The 20,262-nt window shown below is 39.5% G+C and overlaps 1 protein-coding gene across 6 annotated transcripts in view; it reads left to right on the forward strand.

The window, feature by feature from the left end:
* Window positions 1-20,262, forward strand: part of tanc2b (tetratricopeptide repeat, ankyrin repeat and coiled-coil containing 2b) — a 192,295-nt gene that overhangs the window by 167,890 nt on the left and 4,143 nt on the right. For 3 of the 6 annotated variants that reach the window (XM_055176925.2, XM_055176927.2, XM_073866559.1), the window contains 20 exons: window positions 996-1,121; window positions 1,832-1,867; window positions 4,210-4,491; window positions 5,065-5,186; window positions 9,484-9,715; window positions 9,816-9,985; window positions 10,410-11,017; window positions 12,157-12,265; window positions 12,354-12,476; window positions 13,218-13,454; window positions 13,892-14,368; window positions 15,035-15,128; window positions 15,978-16,111; window positions 16,328-16,451; window positions 16,596-16,771; window positions 16,994-17,126; window positions 17,773-17,805; window positions 19,551-19,642; window positions 19,776-19,922; window positions 20,124-20,224. In XM_055176925.2, the coding sequence (XP_055032900.2) occupies window positions 996-1,121; window positions 1,832-1,867; window positions 4,210-4,491; window positions 5,065-5,186; window positions 9,484-9,715; window positions 9,816-9,985; window positions 10,410-11,017; window positions 12,157-12,265; window positions 12,354-12,476; window positions 13,218-13,454; window positions 13,892-14,368; window positions 15,035-15,128; window positions 15,978-16,111; window positions 16,328-16,451; window positions 16,596-16,771; window positions 16,994-17,126; window positions 17,773-17,805; window positions 19,551-19,642; window positions 19,776-19,922; window positions 20,124-20,224 (3,556 nt within the window). The remainder of the gene's footprint in view (window positions 1-995; window positions 1,122-1,831; window positions 1,868-4,209; window positions 4,492-5,064; window positions 5,187-9,483; window positions 9,716-9,815; window positions 9,986-10,409; window positions 11,018-12,156; window positions 12,266-12,353; window positions 12,477-13,217; window positions 13,455-13,891; window positions 14,369-15,034; window positions 15,129-15,977; window positions 16,112-16,327; window positions 16,452-16,595; window positions 16,772-16,993; window positions 17,127-17,772; window positions 17,806-19,550; window positions 19,643-19,775; window positions 19,923-20,123; window positions 20,225-20,262) is intronic. The other 3 variants (XM_073866557.1, XM_073866558.1, XM_073866560.1) reach the window with 3 other exon arrangements.

Raw genomic sequence — 20,262 nt, forward strand, 5'->3', positions numbered from 1 at the left:
GGTATGAGAAAGGGTTTGTCAAACTGTGAAGTGTACTTAAAGATGTTCTACCCAATCTCACAAGGTTTCGTGATATAGTCACGTACATTTTTTATTCTTTTTTCGTGATATTATCACGAATTTCCGTGTTTTTTCCTGATCGTATAACGAATTCCTGTTTTCGTGTGATTATCACGTATTGGTTACTCAACTGCTTTTTCCTATTTTCCAACCATTGTCGCTTCGGTTTAGGGTTAGATTTGGTGCTTGCATTAGAATGTCACTTTATATATTGGTTTATACTATTTTTTTTTTATATGTCGCGTTAGGGTTAGAGTTAGGTTTGGGTAGGGATGTCGTTTTATGTAAATCTAACCCTAAACCGAAGCGACAATAGTAAGAAAATAGGATAAAACAGTTGAGTAACCAATACGTGATAATCACACGAAAATAGGAATTCGTTATACGATCACGAAAAAACGTGGAAATTCGTGATAATATCATGAAAAAAGAATCCGAAATTTTAGTGACTACATAACGAAATTTTGTGAGACTGGGCTGGGAAGTTTATGTACTGTATGAGGTTGAATTACTGGGTTTTGCTATATTATCTTTAATTCTTATTGTAAACTGTCCACTTTAACCCCTATCTTTGTGTTTTGAGATTTTTTCTGCTTATGTTTTGGCCAAATGCGATCCTTGATCATTTTGGCGACATTTTTCTGAAGAAATTGTGGTACGACTCCAGGATGGGGAACACATACAGTTTTCACTATTAACTACAGATTTTGCATCTGAGTGGTGCTTATATTCACAATGCTAAGGTGTTCAGAGAGGTTACCATGGATCTGACTTTCTAAAATATATTTACTAAGCTGTATGAGTACCATTCATATCTAAAACATGATGCATTACTTGGGGTTTAGGGTTTGTTCCTTTTAAATGTAGTACTACTAAGATAACTTGGATGTATCAGACCACCATAATTATTCTTAATGTGTCTTCTATCCTATTAGCCACCAGTTCAGCCCATCTGGAGGACCTGGCATACCTGGATGAGCAAAGACACACCCCACTGCGCACCTCTCTTCGCATGCCCCGACAAAGCATGGCTGCGGGCCGCTCCGGGCAGGACCTGAGAGGTGAGTGTCATCGTGTGTATTCGGTTCAGTTGCTCAGCTTTACATCACCTCAAACCTTTCGTGATGCCCGCTTGCCAATATATTTGGTTTAATTGTCAATAGACCCTCTTCCCGATCAAAAGCTTTGTTCTTCTGTAACCTTTCTGCCTGTGTCTCGTTTACTCACACTTTATCTTTGTAGTTCAAGTGTTTGTACAAGGCAGGGTTGTGTCCCCATCTGCTCTCTGTCTCTGTGTATCAATGTCATGTATTCACTGAGACACTGAGTTTAACCTCACTCCAGGGAACTACATACACAGAGATAAAGGACAAAACAAACAGATTTAAAACAGGCCTGGATGAGGACACAGTTCAGTGGATATTCTCACACTCTTTATCTTTATTTATCATTGGCTAATGTGAAGATTACTCTTACATCATTTAGTATTTATGTTTATAATGTGTCCCTCCACCTGTGCCCCTGGGTAACTGTGTTGTAGGAGAAATATATATTTCTTTTCACACTTATATGGTATGCATGACCAGTTAAAACCTGACATGTCCTACTTTTAGTCTGATTATGACACCTTTGTTAAATTGTTTATTCCTCAACCATCTCTTACATCTCCTCCTGTCGCCTGCCCTCAGCTACTTTATGTTGTTTTTAAGCAGTTCAAGCTCTCCCTCTTTCTTTCTCTCTCTCTCCTGTCACTTGTCTATGCGTGTCTCAGCTTCCGCTAACAGTCATGCCTGGCAGTCTCAGTCACGTAAGTGTGGGTTTTTGCAAAGGCTGTGTCTTTTAACAGTGCAGTGTGAAATGTTTCACTGTTAGATGACTAGTACGATGAAGTGTCGTACTATTGATTGTAATGGGGACAAATTAACAGTGTGCTATATTCAGCCCTGTTCACATTAACTGACGATTACGGGAGGTCACCATGTCGCTGTATTTCCTGGACTCAGAAAGAGATACAGTATCTCACGGGTTTCAGTGTCTTGATTTCTGTTGTTCGGACATTCACATTGTCTCATCAGCAAAAACCTGATTCATCTGTTCCCACTGGTAATGTTTACATGCAAAACATTTTTGTCAATCCGACTGAATTTAATGCGATTGCAGGTTATGACGGTGCGGTTTACATGTACCTTTAACCAGTGGTGTAGTGGTGCCTGGAGAAGTGGGTATACTTTTAATTCATGCCCCCATTTTTTTAAGTAGAAGTGGGTATACCCCATGCCATCTAATAAAGAAGTGGGTATACTCCGAATACCTGCGTATACCCTGCACTACACCACTGCCCTTAACATTGCAATCTGATTAAAATGTTTGGCGCACAGCCACGGTTGCCAGATTCACGTATCAAAACCAGCCCAATAGACATTCTCACAATGACTATTCACAGCCCAAATATTAATGACTTATAAACAATTTAAAAGAGCCCAAATTTGAAGTTCGCAAAAAAACAGAGGACTTGGCAACGCAGTGCACAGCATCTCTCGTCGAGTTCACGCTTTATCTCTGAATAAATGTACAGGGTCAAAGTTTAGTTGAGAAAGTTATGTTTTCAGATATAGGCAAAGAAAACACATTTCTCTAAAGGCACAATGCTATTGTATTGCGTTATGTTATGTTATAAAAGACATGAACGCTGTAGAATGTACAGCGCGTGACCCCATGACCTTACTTATTGCAATGGCCTTGCTATTGCATGTGATCCGTAAATAAGAGGTAAATATAATGCTGCGTTCACAGTCGTGGTAGAGGCGTCAAGCGCGAGTGATTTCAATGTTAAGTCAATGTAAAAATGTGTTGACGCGTATCTGGAGGTCTCGCAATGCGAATGAGGCGTTTAGTGCGGCGCAGTAGACACGATTCCACCTCATTCGCGCATCTAGTTCGCACGAATGCCATGAATTGAGCGTTGCCGCACTTTGGCGGAAAAACGCGCCACATTAACCAATCAGGAGCTTGCTTTAGTAGTGATGTGATTACAGGAAGTGAGCAGTGTCGCTGAGGCCTATGGAAGCCCCTCCCATGATGCGAATTTCTGTGTGAATGTGTCAATGACTATAATTCACACGTGGCTTTCACGCACGAATGAAGCAAGTAAACTCAAAATGTTCAAGCGGAAAACTAGACGCGGTAGACGCGAATTTGACGCCTCAAACGCAGCTGGTGTGAACCCACGGTTAGACATGAACTTAACCACAATTCTTACACAGGGTATTTTTGCATCCGATTGAGAAAATACTATGATTTTACATGCGTACTTTTCTCCTTTTGGTCGGATCACAGATCGGTATACCCCTTTCAATACGATCGAAATTTGCATCCGATCGACCTCAATCGTATTGATTAAGGTGTTTACATGAACGCTTTTAAATACGATTGAACCATCAATATGATTACAAAAGGATTATTTGGTTGCATGTCAAATAAATTACTTGGACAACTCACCAAAAGTTGCTGTTAGTGTGAACGGGGCTTTAGATGTGGGTGGGTTTGTGTCTTTCTATTAGTATCTGTAGATTGTATTTTGGGTTATTTGTTTTTTTTGTGAACCCCTGAAACCTTTGGGTGCATGTACAGTACCAGTAAAAGTTTAAGGTCACTTTTGGTTGAAGTTTCTTAAAAATCTTTTAATCTGAACGTGCTTGCATAAAATGTAGGCAACATAAACACTAATCTGTTTTTAAATGACTGAGTTTGATTGAATAACAAAGAAAAACAGTCAATAGGAGTTTGACCTAGAAAAAATTGCCAAAAAAGGGTCCCTAGTCGTTTTGCGGGCAGTAACCATTCATAGCGTACACTTTTGGATCTAAAGAGTTCATTTTAGTACCTCAGAGGTACATACTTGTACCAAAAAGTGCCTATTAATACTTCAAAGGTGCATTAGGTACCTATACCTAAATGGTTCATATTAGGACCTTTTTAAAGTGTACTGCCCCAGTGACCGCTTGGGAACATTTATTTCACAGCTTTGATGATTATTGGAATTTGTGCATAATAAAAGAATGAGTAAGTGACCCTAAACATTTCACCTGTGTGTAAATGGGAAAGTATTTATTTATTTATTTATTAACTTGATATGCTTTCTGTCCACAGTGCGATTGGCTCCATACAGACTGCAGGACATAGCACTAAAGCCCTTGCTTTTTGAAGTACCCAGCATCACCATGGACTCAGTGTTTACTGGCCGTGATTGGCTCTTCCAAGAAATTGATGCCTACCTACGCACCGCCCACTCTGCCACTAATCGCGGCGTGGTCCTGGTAGGCAACATCGGCTACGGAAAGACGGCCATCATCTCGCGCCTTGTGGCTCTCAGCTGCCATGGCAACCGTATGCGTCAAATCGCCTCAGACAGCCCACAGGCATCACCCAAACGTAAGGTTAATCCCTAGCAAATGTGACTTTATGTCAAATGTACTTCTTATGAAACATTTTCAGTTGCTAATGTATAGAAAATAAAAATGAAAGACTGTAAATTCATTTTGCTCACATCGCACGCTCATCTGTCTTCCGACCATGGTGGTTTTACATTGCACTGAACCTTTCCAATTTAATTTATAAAAAGCTTTCAAATGAAGTGTGTCATTTCTGCACTGCTAAATACAGTAACCATTTTTGTTTTAGCTGTAGTAAAACCATGGTAATTTTCGTAAGGATAGGTGATTGCCTGCATCAAATAGAGTATTATAGTGCTAAGTTTGGCTCAAGTCCCTTCTTCAGTAAAAGAAACAATTCTAGTAGTCAACAAAATCTATTGTATTTGTTTGCTTTATCATCCACAAAGGTTTGAGTTATTATTTCAGTCAGTAGAGTTGGACAGATGGTATCCATCAAAGTTTAATACCTCGAGATTTGTTCAAATCTTGCCTAAATATGTCATGTGGATGGAGAGAATATGTCATTTTTTATGTGATTTGAATGAATCATGATTTATTTGTATGTGGTCAGATGGCGACGGCATCCCTCTCACACAGCCGCAGCCTTCACATGCTACACTGGGTGGAAGTTGCCCTGGAACTCCCGAAATGAAGAGGAGACAAGAAGAGGCCATGAGGAGGCTTGCGTCACAGGTACACACTCAAGTTCTCACATTTTGCCTGTGTCTCAATAATAAAAACACAACAATAGATTTTGTTGATTACTAGAATTGCCTCTTTTGCACACACGCACGTCTCAACCTGTCCAGGCTTGCCATCTCAATCGCAGCTATTGCATTATCCAGATATATTTTAAAAAGAAAATGTAAGTTTGCCAGTGAGCCTCATAAAATATTTACTCAGGCAGAAAGCAATTTTCTTTGGCAAGCTATTAGATCCAGTTAAGTCAATGCATTAATAATCAACTCTCTCTCTCTCAATCTCTGCCCTTTCTGGGTGGTTTAAATTCTCTGAAAACATTTGTATGAATGAATTTGTATTTTTAATGTGGTTCATTCTCTGTGTATGATGTCCGCTGACAGCTCCATCACCTGTAGTTTGATTTGTGTAGCTTCTTTCTCTGTTGCATTCAAAGAGCACTGGACCTAAATTATTGTTTTCACAGTTAGTGTTTCACACCTCATTTGTTTTCATTGAGAGGTCTTTTTCGAATGGTTTATATATATATATATATATATATATATATTTTCTTGGGCACCAAACTAAGTAAAGTATGAAGTAAATAAGTGCAAATATGCCCACTAATTTCTGTAGGCCACACGAGCAGATGAGCCGCCCAATTGCAAAAACATACTGGAAAATATGGACTGAACAGCTCATTACTGCTTTAGGTAGAAAGAAATAATTTAGCTTCGTGATTTTTTAAACCCTGAAAAAAAAGAAAAAAGGATTTTTAACTCTTTTTCCCCATTAAGGTAGCCTGACATTGTCATACTCAATTCTAGTCAGAATTTGAGTCTGATACCGCTCCATTGGGCTGCGATTATGGGGCGTGTCTCAACCGTGCCAGGACAAAAACTGCATCTGCACTCAATCCAGCGGCAGCAATTTTATTCTTTGGTGACGTGGTTGATTACATTACTGTTGATCATCTGTTCATCATCGTATAAAGCCCTCCCTGACAATTTGATTGGTTCGACCAGCTTTGGGTCTAGCATAGTAGCTCCTCAACAGAGGAACTCCAGACCAATCTTCCTTCCTTAAATGTTGTGGGCGGGGCTAAGATCAGCTGGCACCCAGGCTACCATTGAGGAGTTATCTCGTCAATTAAGAGAAAACGCTTCCCTGCCAATGATGAGTTTTTACGGCGATCCCTATTTCCACTAATATCTACTATTTGGCACTCTTACACAACTTATAAAACACTAAAGTGTCCATGGATTCAGAAACAGTAAAAACTCTGTGTATGTTTTGATCATCGCTCTGAATCTGATCTCTAAGAAAAGTCCACAAAAATGCAATTATTTGGTATTTTTGAAGAAACCTTTAAGTGATTTGGGTACACATAAATGTATTCCTCATGATTTAATTGTACTTGTTAAACAAAAGATAAATTAATTATGGTTGCAGTTGTTCTGATACGGGTCATACGGGTCACATGACAATGAAACATGGTATGTATGAATGTATTAGTACTACACTCACACAAACTAATGCGTACTGTTTTGTCTAATTCAGTATGTACTGTCACTGTCTGCAATTTCGGATGCAACATAGGTCTGTCCAGCAACAATTTATATTGTCCATCATTTTAAAGGTCCCATTCTTCCTGTTTTTTCAAAGCTTTGATTGTGTTTACAGTGGGCAATATAACATGTGTTCATGTTTCGTGTGTAAAAACGCAGTATTTTTCATACAATGTACTTATCTGTATAGTGCTGTTTTCACTGTGCTAAAAACAGGCTGATGTCTTCTTTGTTCTATGAAGTCCCTCCTTCAGAAATATGTATCGAGTGATTGTGTAGTTTGTTTAGTGTGTTGTGATTCTACAACAGTTCAGCTCAGAAGAGCCGTTTGAGCCAAAGCTGGCGACTGACGTATTCCTGTGGGCGGAGTTTAGTCAAAAACTCTAATATTGACATCTTTCAGTCAGGAAGTAGAGGGCTGTAGTCCAAACCGGCCATTCTCTGTAGTCCTTGAAAAAATGAATTCTGTTAAAAAAAAATATCGCTTGGCTTTAACCTTTGAGCTTTATCATTTTGCAGTCATTATTTATCCTCTAACAGCAACATTACACACCAACTAAAGTTTGAAAAAATGAGATCACGAAAAACGGCTGCTTTAAAGCTCCAAAAATTACCAAACAAATCCCATACTATGTAGTTCATGCACACTAAAGTGCAAAGTGCACTTAGTATGAACTTGATCAGCCATCATAACCGCTGACAGGCCTCCATCTTAACTGCTACACATTACAGTAATAATCTGCCTCTCTTCTGCTGCATTATGAACAGCTTAAAGCCTCCTACTCTTCATCTTCTCACTTATTTCAGAAGTGTTATGAACATTAGGACAGATAAAAGTGATATTGTAGCTGGGAAGGTATCACTACATTATGCACTAAGGCCTATATGCAAAATTAATTTTTTACTTTATTTCTGCTGGTGGTTAAACTGGTAGTTATGAACATTACCGAAAGACACTGGAATCCAGTCTCTCAATAGCCTGGCTCCGCCCTCCTACATGCTTCCGCTTAATTTTCATTTTGCTTCAGTACTACGTCTGGGACTGCTAATTAGAGTTTCGTTTTCTCCTGCAAAAATCTGCAGGTCCAATCAGCGAACAGAGGGGGGTGGCTGAGAACGATAACGTTGAGGTTGTGCTTCAGTTTGAGTTGTAGTTCAGTAATGGCAGCGGAGAAAGACGTGAGAAAAGCTATTCGGTTCGTTGTTGCAAAACTGCCGAATATACAGAAGTTAAAGCCGGGGCAAGAACCAGGTTTGCTAAGTTTTGTTGGTCTGATTAATCGTACTTGTTGTTTCCGGCCGGTTTTGGCGCATGATATACATCACGACCACACGTTAGCGATCGCCTATGGCAGACCCTGAGTGACTCTGGGCAGATCCAATAGTTTTAAACTTCAACAGAGGACCCTCCTTAACAGAAGTAACGCTTTGGAATGGAGCGTGGCCAGACTCTCTGTACAAATGAAATGAATGTACGAGAGTCTGGTTGGACCAGGCTAGTCTCTCAATGCATGTGTCACCTTTTCTTAAAGGCGCTGTGCATGATTTTCGAAAACACTTTGGAAAACGGAGTCGGGCCGACTACCAAAACACACTTCAGGGCGTGTCCACTAACCGACATCACTGCCTGGGTTCCGTATGTGTTGGGTGGGTCTATCAAAAGAAGGTCCAGATTCTATTGGGGTAGGGCCGTAATTGTTTAGGTGATTTTTTAAATATTAACATTGGCTTTCAGAACCCTGCCTTCAAATGTAAATTTGGTAATTATCACCAAAATAATTTACAAAAAGATTGGTGGGTTCGACATCAACTGGGTCTTTTGTCATAATTTTTTGTGTGCAGTGCAGTGAGAGGAGTATAGGGTTAGTATTGTTTCATATTCACAAATAAATGTAATTGCTGTGTTTGTTCAAATTTTAGTTTACGATGATAGCCTTATTTTTATTTGTAATGCCAATATTATCTCACTCAAATGGTTTTGAGGAGACACTGCCTGAATGATCCTCACAACATACCAATCTGAATTTGTTGTGTGTAGTCTACATTGTGTTTTTTTAGCTGCTTTGCAACAGAGCAAACTGTGAGAAGTGCTCTACAAATAAATGTGAATTGAATTGAATGATGCTCCTTTAGGAATCAGTGGTACAGCATTGCATGAGCAATGTTAAAGGTCATGGTTTCAAACCCAGATACCACACATAGTGAGAAATGTATACCTTGTAAATAATGCACTGCAAGTCGTGTTGGATTAAAGTGTCTGCCAAATGCATAAATGTAAATGTACCAGGTTCAATTTAGGATGAGTTACTCTGAACCGCCTTACTATGACTTAGTGTCAGTCCTTTAAATAATGTATTAAATGAGCTAATTAAACTAATTACTACTTTAATAGAAACAGTTAAGTGCACTTGTCCAAAAGATACGCGTCCCACAGAAGCACTTGATGAAAGACTTGTCACGGTACTGTACCAGATTGAGAGAGAGAGAGAGAGAGAGAGAGAGAGAGAGAGAGAGAGAGAGAGTTCAATTCAGCACCGTGCCACTCACGTCTCTCACGGGACAAATAAAGAAGCACAGCTGCGGTCCGGTATCTTTTCCTACTTTGAATTTGGGCTCAGTTGTCTCATGGGAAATGTTAATCACCAATATCTTACAGACCTTCTCATAATAATGCTGTAATTACAGCCAACTGGCTCCAGATCAAGCTTTTCTAACACTCACCTTCTCTCCGCTGCCCCCTGCAGGTCGTGGCGTATCACTACTGCCAAGCAGATAACGCCTACACCTGCCTGGTGCCGGAGTTTGTACACAATGTGGCAGCACTACTGTGCCGCTCGCCGCAGCTTGCCGCATACAGAGAGCTGCTGCTGAAAGAGCCTCACATACAGAGCATGCTCAGTCTGAGGGCCTGTGTCCAAGATCCACCCACAGCTTTCAGACGAGGGGTGTTGGAACCTCTGGATGCACTTTATAAAGGCAAACATAACCACACGTACAATCTACACGATAGATTAAGATTGGTGTGTTTGCATTTGTATCTAAAAATGTGAAAGTTTGTGTTCTGTTTATCTTTCAGAGAGGAAGATCACTGTTGAGGAAGATCTTATCATCCTTATTGATGGTCTAAATGAGGCTGAATTTCACAAACCAGACTATGGTGACACTATCGTCTCTTTCCTATGTAAAACCATCAGCAAGTTCCCACCGTGGCTCAAACTGGTAGTGACTGTCAGAACCTCCCTGCAGGTAAACACAAGCACAACTCAGATGTATGCCACATTAGACTACTAGATTCTGTTTAGAAGTCTTGTGAAAACATGTTTAGTATGGGTTTTGTAGACTTATATCAGTGACTGAAAAAATTAGCTTTTTTTAAAAACCATGCATAAACATTTTTTTCTCAAAAATACAAACATGTACATACATGTAGCTCATATAATATTGTAGCCCAGTTTGTGCTGAACGCAGTGTTATGAGACACTACCATCATTATTATGTTCTAAAGCAACTGAAAAAAGACCAAATGCATGTCACAACCTCTGCCAGTGTCCCAAAATGGTCCGACCCCAGAGGGTTAAATCTCTGAAAGGTCATAAACCATTTTCGCACAAATGTGACCTTGGCAGTTTTTGTAGGAATAAATCCATTTTTCTTCACATCATTCTTGTAGGAAATTACCAAACCGCTCTCCTTCCACCGAATTTCTCTCGATGCCCCGGAGGAAAATGACGCCATTGACCAGGATTTGCAGGGCTACATCCTACACCGCATCCACAGCAGTGCAGAGATCCAGAACAACATCTCCCTTAATGGCAAGATGGACAACACCAGCTTCATTAAGCTCAGTTCCCACCTCAAAGCACTCAGCCAAGGCTCACTTCTTTACCTAAAGCTCACCTTTGACCTGATAGAACGGGGATACCTGGTCCTCAAAAGCTCGAACTACAAGGTAGTACCCGTCAGCCTAGCTGAAGTTTACCTCCTGCAATGTAACATGCGCTTCCCGACACAGTCGTCCTTCGAAAGGGCACTGCCGCTCCTTAATGTGGCCCTGGCCTCGCTGCACCCTCTTACTGACGAACAGATTTATCAAGCCATCAATTCCGGATCTCTGAAGGGCACCCTGGAATGGGAAGACTTTCAGCAGAGACTGGAGAACCTATCCGTGTTCCTAGTGAAAAGACGAGATGGGACGCGGATGTTTGTGCACCCTTCCTTTAGAGAATGGTTGATATGGAGGGAGGAGGGCGAGAAGACAAAGTTTTTGTGTGATCCCAGGTTAGCAGAGTCAAAAACATTACTTTACATGTCTGTGTGTTTTTTTTTCACAGATTTTTTGACAGCATTGGTGAATAAATTAAATAAATTAACTTAAAAAAATTGTTTTATAGTTTGCTTTTCTAAAGGAATTTTGAGTCCTGTTAAGACTAGCAAACCATATCAGGGCCATTTTATGATTCATTGATATACATTTCATATTGATATACTGTTCCTTTAAAGAGTACCTATTATGCCCATTTTTACAAGATTTTAAGTCTCATGTGTGCCCGAAATGTGCCTGTAAAGTTTCGGCTCAAAATACTCCTCAGATCATATACATTTACATTTATGTAGCTGACGCTTTTATCCATTCAGAGGTCGCACACCTTTGGAGCAACTAGGGGTTAAGTGTCTTGCTCAGGGACACAATGGTGTGTCACAGTGGATTCGAACCGGGCCTCTCACAGCAAAGAGCTGTGTCTTATCCAATGCGCCATCACCACCACCAAATGCTATTTATTATAGCATGTCCAAAATGACCCTATTTGGGTAGGAGAAAAAACATGCTGTTTTTGTGTGTGTACCTTTAAATGCAAATGAGCTACTGTCCCTCACTCCCTTACCAAAAGAGACAATGAGCACTTTCGGTTAAAATAGATGAGACAACAATTTCTCATTATTAAGATATGGAAAACAGAATACAACTCGATAAGGGTGGAAACTATGTTAATGCAGGACTGTCAGTCAGTGGCCATGGGTGGGGCTTTATCAGTGTGATGTCACAGTAACAATAGACTCTAAATGACTATTGAGACTGCTTTGGTTTAATAAAAAAAGAAGGAGTTGGTGGTTTTTTTTTCATTGTCGGATGGTTGTGTTAACACACTGCCAACACACATTCATGTTCAAACACTTTGTAAAATCAGATTTTGAATAATAGGTGCCCTTTAAGCGATAATTGGGAGTCTTATAAAAATGTGACCTTTAGGGATGTAAGTGACTATGCAGACTATTTTGAGACACACATGCCTACTAATAAAGAAAATGTATGTAATATTTTGTGTACCAGATGTGGAAAAAAGATACAATCAGACCCTGCATACAACTCTTCTTCACATTTATTATTATAAATGTGCTCTGTTATGTTTTTTTTTTAGGAATGGCCATACTCTTTTGGCTTTCTGGTTCTCCAGGCAAGAAAACAAACTAAACCGACAACAGACAATTGAATTGGGCCACCACATACTTAAAGCACACATATTTAAGGTAATAAAAACACATATTTGATAACAGATACAATATTCATACTTGACAGGAAGTGTTTTAATGCTAAGACTTCTTTCCTGTAATGTAGGGCCTAAGTAAGAAAGTTGGTGTTTCTTCATCCATCTTGCAAGGGCTGTGGGTATCATACAGTACAGAGAGTTTATCTACGGCTCTTTCATCGCTGAGAAACCTTTACACCCCTAACATAAAGGTAAGTCACCAGACCAAATTAAATGAAATCAGATGAAACAATGAAAGCTCAAACTGTGGAGAGCCTCCGGTGAAACAGGAAATGCAACATAGCTGGTGCTAAACAAGAGTTCATATCAGCAGGGCATTTTAACATGTGAATGGGGTTAAATACTGGTGCATGTCTTAATGTCTTTTTCCTTTGAACACGTAAGACATCAGAAACGTGATTTATGTAAAAACATGTACAGTATGCAGTGCCGGTCCAAGATGCTGGGGGGCCCTATGCAAACCTTAAAAACCATTCAATGTTGCTGTTAGTTATTTGTTAACTAACTACATAGTGTATTATCTTACAGCTGTATATTTTTCCATATGCACATTACTTTGAAACCCTGACTGATAAACTTGCTGATTAAAACATGAAACATGTATTTGCTGTAAAGCTGTTTTGATTTAAAAGAAGCACAAAAATAAACCTGATTTAAATTAAAATTAATTTTAGTTAAAGAGGGGGGAGTACTCTGGGTTCAGGCAAAAATTCAGAGCTCAGAGCCGTCCCCTAGGACAGCACGCCAAATATGCTTAAATATCTCATTTCCTATTGATTACATGTTAATGCGAATTTGGCAAATAACTGCAGTTTTATGTTTTAAACAGAGATGGCGAAAGAGAGGCAAACTTTATGGATTGCAGATTTAAACAAAAAATTGTAATATATTAGTAATGTTTTATTTCTAACTTTTAATATCAACTCTTTTAGGTGTCGCGGCTACTGATGTTGGGCGGTGCTAACGTTAACTACCGTACAGAGGTACTGAACAATGCTCCGGTGCTGTGTGTGCATGCACATCTTGGCTATGTGGATATGGTGAACCTGTTGCTGGAGTACGGTGCCAGTGTAGATTCAGCATCAGAAAGCGGCCTCACTCCTCTGGGCTACGCGTCTGCGGCAGGACACCTTGGGATTGTTACTGCTCTCTGCAAAAGAAAAGCAAAGGTATGCAAGAGTCTAACATGTATGGCTGTCATGTTTACAAGTTCCTTCTATAGACTTCTTTATATGTTGCATTAGTTTCAAAAGTTGGGATATTAAACTTAGAACTTCCTACCCAAATTTGATGGCACAAACACTGCAAACATATTATCAGATTATAAACTAAATCTTTCTCTGAAACTCGAATTGCAGAAAGTAAAAGGTACCTTGTAAACATACCTTTGTTCCCCATATGATTGCAAAAAAAATGGTGTGTCCCAAATACACCCAGCTTTTCAAAACAGAACATGAGTTTTTCCTTTTGTGTGTACACTATACATTATCCAGTCAGTGGGTTGGCATTGTTAAGATTAGCTATTCCCCAACAATGTGCATTTATTAGCAAATAAGCTAACATTATTAGTAAATTGTGTGTTTATTTGCATATGTCTTCACCGTAGCTCGACCACTTAGACAAAAACGGTCAGTGTGCCCTTGTGCACGCTGCTCTTAGGGGTCACCTGGAGGTGGTGAGGTTCCTCATTCAGAATGACTGGAGCAATGGCGGCCATCAGACACAACTCCAAACCCCATCCTCAACGCAATCCCAGGACACCCCCTCTCCAACACAGCCACAGGACACACCATCTCCCACCCAGCCGCAGGACACCCCGTCCCCTACACAGGACATGCCCCAGCAATCCCAGACCTCTGGCTCAGAGCAGGCAGAACAACAGGATGATTCGGGACAGACACCAGAAGAGTCGGAAGAGGTAGCAGAGATCCATTCGGATGAGCGAGAAGAGACTCCGGAAGAGTCAGAACCGCAGACGCAAGCGCAGGCCAAACAACAGACTTCACAACAAGCTGTGACCTTCAACAAGAGTCTGGCAGTACAGCAGGCCCTTATAGCAGCGGCGAGCATGGGTTATACAGAGGTAAGGTCTTTTTAAGTGTTTTTTAAGTGCTGGGCATAAATTAATCTAGATTAATCGCATACAAAATAAAAGTTTTTTTTGCATAATATATGAGTGTGTGCTGTGTGTAATTATTATGTATATATAAAAACACATATATTCATATATGAATTTAAGAAACATGTACATGTGTCTATATATTTATTTATATTTTTGTATATTCCATATTATATATAAACCAAACAAAAAATGGATATATAAATAAAAATGTTCTGAAATGCATATGTGTGTGTGTGTGTGTGTGTGTGTGTGTGTGTTTAAATATACATAATAATTACACACAGTACACAAACATATATTATGCAAAAATGCACTTTTATTTTGTATGCAATTAATCGTGGTTAATCTATGCCCAGCACTATTTTTTATTGTTTTAATTACCCACAATTCCTTGCTTATATACACTGAAACAAATTATTAATTCAATTTACTCATTTTTTTTTAAGTAAGTGGTCGCAATCAATTTATTTAAGCTACATTTAAACCAAAAATATTAGAAATACAAAACAAACTTTTGTATAAATGTAGCTTAAATAAATTGATTGCAACCACTTACCTTAAAAAAATTGAGTAAATTGAATGAATCATTTGTTTAGTGTAGTTACTATTTATGTCCATGTCTTTTAGATTGTCTCTTATCTCTTGGACTTGCCTGAGAGTTATGACGAGGACACTCAACCTGCCCAAATTAACAGCTTTGATACCTTATGGGGTGAAACAGGTAAACCATGAGACTTCTTCGTTGCACAATCTGAGCAAGTAAGCCTATTTATAGTGCTGTTTCAAGGTTTAAAATCACCTAGATGGAGTGTCATGAAAATCACAGAACATATTCATTTTGACATGCAATTTTAAAAGTTGCAAGGGAGGGTATAAGATGCAATGCGAGAGTCAAAGACATCTGAGACCAACAATATGAATTTGATCACATTACGTTCTAGACAGACAAACAGAGTAACTCACTTTAATTGCTTCTCCATTTAAGACATTTACCAAAAAATTACGCTAGCATGTTGGCTCCTGGGGTAACATTAGCTGGGTTTCCATCACCCCTATTTTATGCGCAAGTATTGCATAAAAAATTATTTCGAAAACTGAATTAAAATCCCTTAACTCGCAAAAAAATTTAGATGGTTTTTGATTTATGCGAAAAAGAGTAAATGGCAATAATGGGAGATGGGAACGCATTTTCTAAATAAATTCTAAAAGTAGCGAACGTCAAACCTATGTGACTGATCATCTATCTGTATATGAGGCTCGACGTCATCGTAATGCCCTTGCTGTTAGTGCCTGCATCAAAAATTCTGCATTCCTTCTGTGCAGACCATTCAGTAATACAATTACAAGCTGCGCTGCTAGTAAATTTATAACTTGCCCAATCGTAACCAAATGCAGTCCTGTCTCCATTTTGTAAGCGTGTTTTATATTATTTACTCTTGGTTATAAGGTTACCCATTCCACCATCATTCATTTGAGCAACTTGATGGAAAAACACCTAATTGGCATTTGTCTTTCTTTTTTTTTGACTATTGTTATATGTTTGACTGCTCTCTTCCATACTTCCCATCAGCACTGTCAGCTGCGGCAGGTCGGGGAAAACTGGATGTGTGTCGACTTTTATTGGAGCAGGGCTCTGCTGTGGCTCAGCCCAACCGAAGAGGAGTGGTGCCACTTTTCAGTTCTGTGCGTCAGGGGCACTGGCAGGTAATCAATAAACACTTTATACTGTTGAGGAATTCCTCCTTTATATAGAAAAACTGCTTCGGTTAGTTTATCCTGGCCGAGAAGGAGAGTTCACATACACAAGAGCAATGATTCCTCTTTCTTTCTTTACAATCAATTCTTAAAAAGCACCATCTTTAACTATACATAGAAATTAATTTGAGTGTGCAGATATTTTAGAGGAATTTTCTCTCTTAGATTGTGGACCTGTTGGTGAGCCATGGGGCGGATGTAAACTTGGCTGATAAACAGGGACGTACTCCGCTCATGATGGCTGCCTCCGAAGGACATCTGGATACGGTGGATTTCCTACTGGCTCAGGGTAAATTCAACTGCAAAAATACATTTTATTAGTCCATGCATTTTCTGTTCCCAGTGTTGCCAGTGCCATACTCTACCAGTTGAGCTACAGGAATGCTTAGGTTTGTAATGATATAATAATGCCTATGATTTTTTTCATGTTTAGATGCATCCATGGATCTTACGGATAAAGAGGGACTCACTGCACTCAGCTGGGCATGTTTGAAAGGACATCTCTCTGTGGTTCGCTGCTTGGTAGACAGGGGCGCGGCAACAGACCATGCTGACAAAAACGGACGAACGCCTCTGGATTTAGCGGCCTTTTATGGAGACTCAGAAGTGGTGAGTGCATGTGGTCTATATTCTGGATTCGAATTCCAGTTAATGGATTCTATTGGATCTCATATTTTTGCTTGTGGTAATAACAGATGATGTCCTAGTATTGGAAAACCGATATTGGAATAATTGTATAAATGTGTCTGTGAAATTGGCTAAAGTCTCATAATCACATTAATTTCATTCTTTGAATATTTATTCTAATGGTTTTTCTATTGCTGCTCTCAGGTTCAGTTCCTGGTGGATCAGGGGGCATTAATTGAACATGTTGACTACAGTGGGATGCGACCTTTGGATCGGGCTGTGGGCTGCAGAAACACATCAGTGGTGGTCGCCCTCTTAAAGAAAGGAGCTAAAATCGGTATGAGCGAGTTTACCAGGGTGTTAAGTGTTTGTGAGTGTATGAGCGTGTGTGTTTTTATGTAGCTCGGCTTGCGCTCGGCTGCCCTAGCACGCTGCTGCTTCGTGCTTGACTTCTGTTATCGCAGCCGCTCTGTTAACACGTCTCGCATGCACTCGGTTTATTTCTTTTCCTGTTTCTTTATTCTATCTCAGTGTTACTTAATATCAAAAGTGGCCATAAAAGACAGAAAAGTGGCATTACTGTATATACCAGCTCGGTCCTAAAAGGCCGGTGACCTGCAGAGTTTAGCTCTAACCCTAATCAAACACACATTAAGCAGCTTATTAAGTCTTACTGGACACACAGACGTAATCATGGAATAACTCTTTATGCGTTTTCTCTCTGTTAAGTTTATGGTTGGTTAGACATTATTGTTTGTGCTGTAGGTGTTTTACTTAATTTTGTATTGTATAGCTAAAGCTCCTATTCCTCGCCTCTCACGGCTGCTTTTTTATGTTCCCTCTCACGACCACTGCATCCCTGTTCACTTCCACTTTCTTCCACTCTCACTTCCGCACACTCCACTCTCATCATCATCTCCGGTTGTGGCTCTCACTATTTTACCGCAACCTTAATCCTTATTTACTTGAACTTCTGGCCACAGGCTGCCAGACACTGCCGACTCGGCACAAAAGAGGTAACCCATATGAGGTGTGCCTCATACATCTTGATAAGTGAAGCCGCTGGCTCTTTGATCGCCCCCTGGTGGCTTGCTGCAGTACAAGTCATAAACCTCACTTTCTTCGTGCAAACAAACGGGATTTGGGTCAAAATATAAAAATAAATTTAACTTCCAATAAAATTTTCCGAAATATGGTTTTGGTCCCTTAAGGTCGTTGTTATCACGCTGATATATGTTCAATTGTTCATTTTTGTGATAAGTTTCATTTTAGCTAGTAATTTGATGCTATAGACGGTTTCATTGGACGCACGTGCGCTGACGCGATACACGTCTGGATCCGAACTTTACTTCCGGTTTCATTTTTTTAATGGTCTGACTAGTTGCTAAACTGATCTCTTGAACAAATGCCTCGTCGAAAATAACAAATGTTTTGGTTTCCTAGGTAATCTATGTGTTGTTTATTTTGCTTGTTATCTAAAATAAACTACGTTTAAAGAACTTTGTTGTTATTTATTCTTAGCGGAGTTTACCGGAAGTTATGTGCGGACCGCGACAGCCGCTTGTTTATGTTGTTACTGCTAAAACCGTCTATAGAAACGGGGTTGTCGTTATGATTGACATTTGTTATTGACAGCTTCTCTGAGCGGACTGTCGGAGCTTCGAGGCAAGATTAAAGACATAACAATTAAAGTTTCAATTTCTGTGTTATTTCACACCAACAAAATGAGTTGTATTTAACTTACCCCATTTTAGCAAGCCGGTCAAATGAGACGTTTAAGGGGTGTGGTTGAATTGGGCGTGCAAGCATTTGGGCAGAAGTTTGATACCGCGGCTCCGCCTCCGGGCTCCACGGATGATTTCTTCTGCGAATGCCAAGGCTTCAAACTGATGTTTTTGCGTAAAATGTTAGCGCACATCGTCGAACATTTTAGAGTCAGTTCATTAAAAAAGGAAGAAGCGGCGTCACGTCGTTTATGTTATGCCGTTTATGGTTAACCTGATATAGTCCGGCTATGAGTAACCCAAAAAAAATAACTTGCGAGATGTATGATATCCCATCATGTAAGCATGAGGACTGTGATTACAGGGGTGTTTGGTTTTATTTATTTTATTTCATTTTTTTTTTTGCTATGGTTAGACAAATGTTCACTGACAGCCCAAATATTTCCTTGTTTTAGCCTAAACGCCTGGGCTGTGTTTTTTAAAATTGCTTGCTGGTTATGCTCGTGCTTGGGCTGTTCACATCTTGCTTGTCTTTTCTGGCATCCTGACAGCTCTTTTTCTGTTTATAAAATGCACTCCTTTCACCTCTGAGCATTTTTTGGGTAGACTGTTAATTAGCCAGTACATAGTCAATTTAAATTTAACAGTTAAGCTAAACTATTGTGTGCGTGTGTCAGCAGTGTGCCTGATTGCTGTATTTTATATGTATTTCACATAGTGTCTGTCTGTCTCTGTACTTATACTTATGTATCTCACTGACTCACCACGGTTTTTAACCGGGATCATGAGATTGTGACAGAAATGTTGTAACAATGCTAAATTAAATAAAATTGCATAATAAAAATGTATAATTGTATAAAAATGTTTAAAACGAAATATTTCATTAAAACAAGGTTTAGATCACACAGAAGGCATCTTTTCTTCTCATCTTATTGTCCACGCCATCATTTGTTTTCACTTTTCCTTCGCCCTCCCATGTTTCCCCTCAAACCTTCAACTTTCCATTTTGACCCATCAAACATCATGTTACCCTTTAGGTCCTGCCACCTGGGCAATGGCTACATCCAAACCTGACATCATGATTATCCTGCTGAGTAAACTTTTAGAAGAGGGAGATGGCTTCTACAAGGTCAGATTGACTTACAAGTTACCACGTCTGTTTACTGTTTGCACAGTAAACAGTTACTGTTTTGCAGAGTTTTGTCAAAAGCAGAGTCCTCAGCCGTATCTGTTAACACAGTCTATCGTCATTTGTTCTGCAGAAGGGTAAAGTGAAGGAGGCGGCTCAGCGCTATCAGTATGCTTTAAAGAAATTTCCCCGTGAAGGATTAAGTGAGGACCTGAAGACCTTTAAGGAGCTCAAAGTGTCTTTGTTCTTGAACCTGTCTCGCTGTCGGAGGAAAATGAATGTAATGAACATTTCTAAAGATATCCTTACAATATCACACTGTGAATTTTTTGTGCATACAGTAAGAACCTGCATGTAATATTGTGTAATACCACTTACATTATACAAATATATTTAAAGTATAATACAGAAATAAAGTAGATTTCTTGTTGAACTAAAAATGACTTCGGTTTATATGTTGACTTTCTTGGTTTTCACTTAGGACTTTGGAATGGCGGAAGAGTTTGCTACTAAGGCCCTGGAACTGAAGCCTAAGTCATATGAAGCATTCTACGCTAGAGCCCGAGCTAAGCGTAGCAGCAGGTAGCAGTCTGAAAATAACAGCATTTAAAAATGTATAA

The sequence above is a fragment of the Misgurnus anguillicaudatus genome, chromosome 4 (assembly GCF_027580225.2).
Source record: "Misgurnus anguillicaudatus chromosome 4, ASM2758022v2, whole genome shotgun sequence".
NCBI classification, from domain to species: domain Eukaryota; kingdom Metazoa; phylum Chordata; class Actinopteri; order Cypriniformes; family Cobitidae; genus Misgurnus; species Misgurnus anguillicaudatus.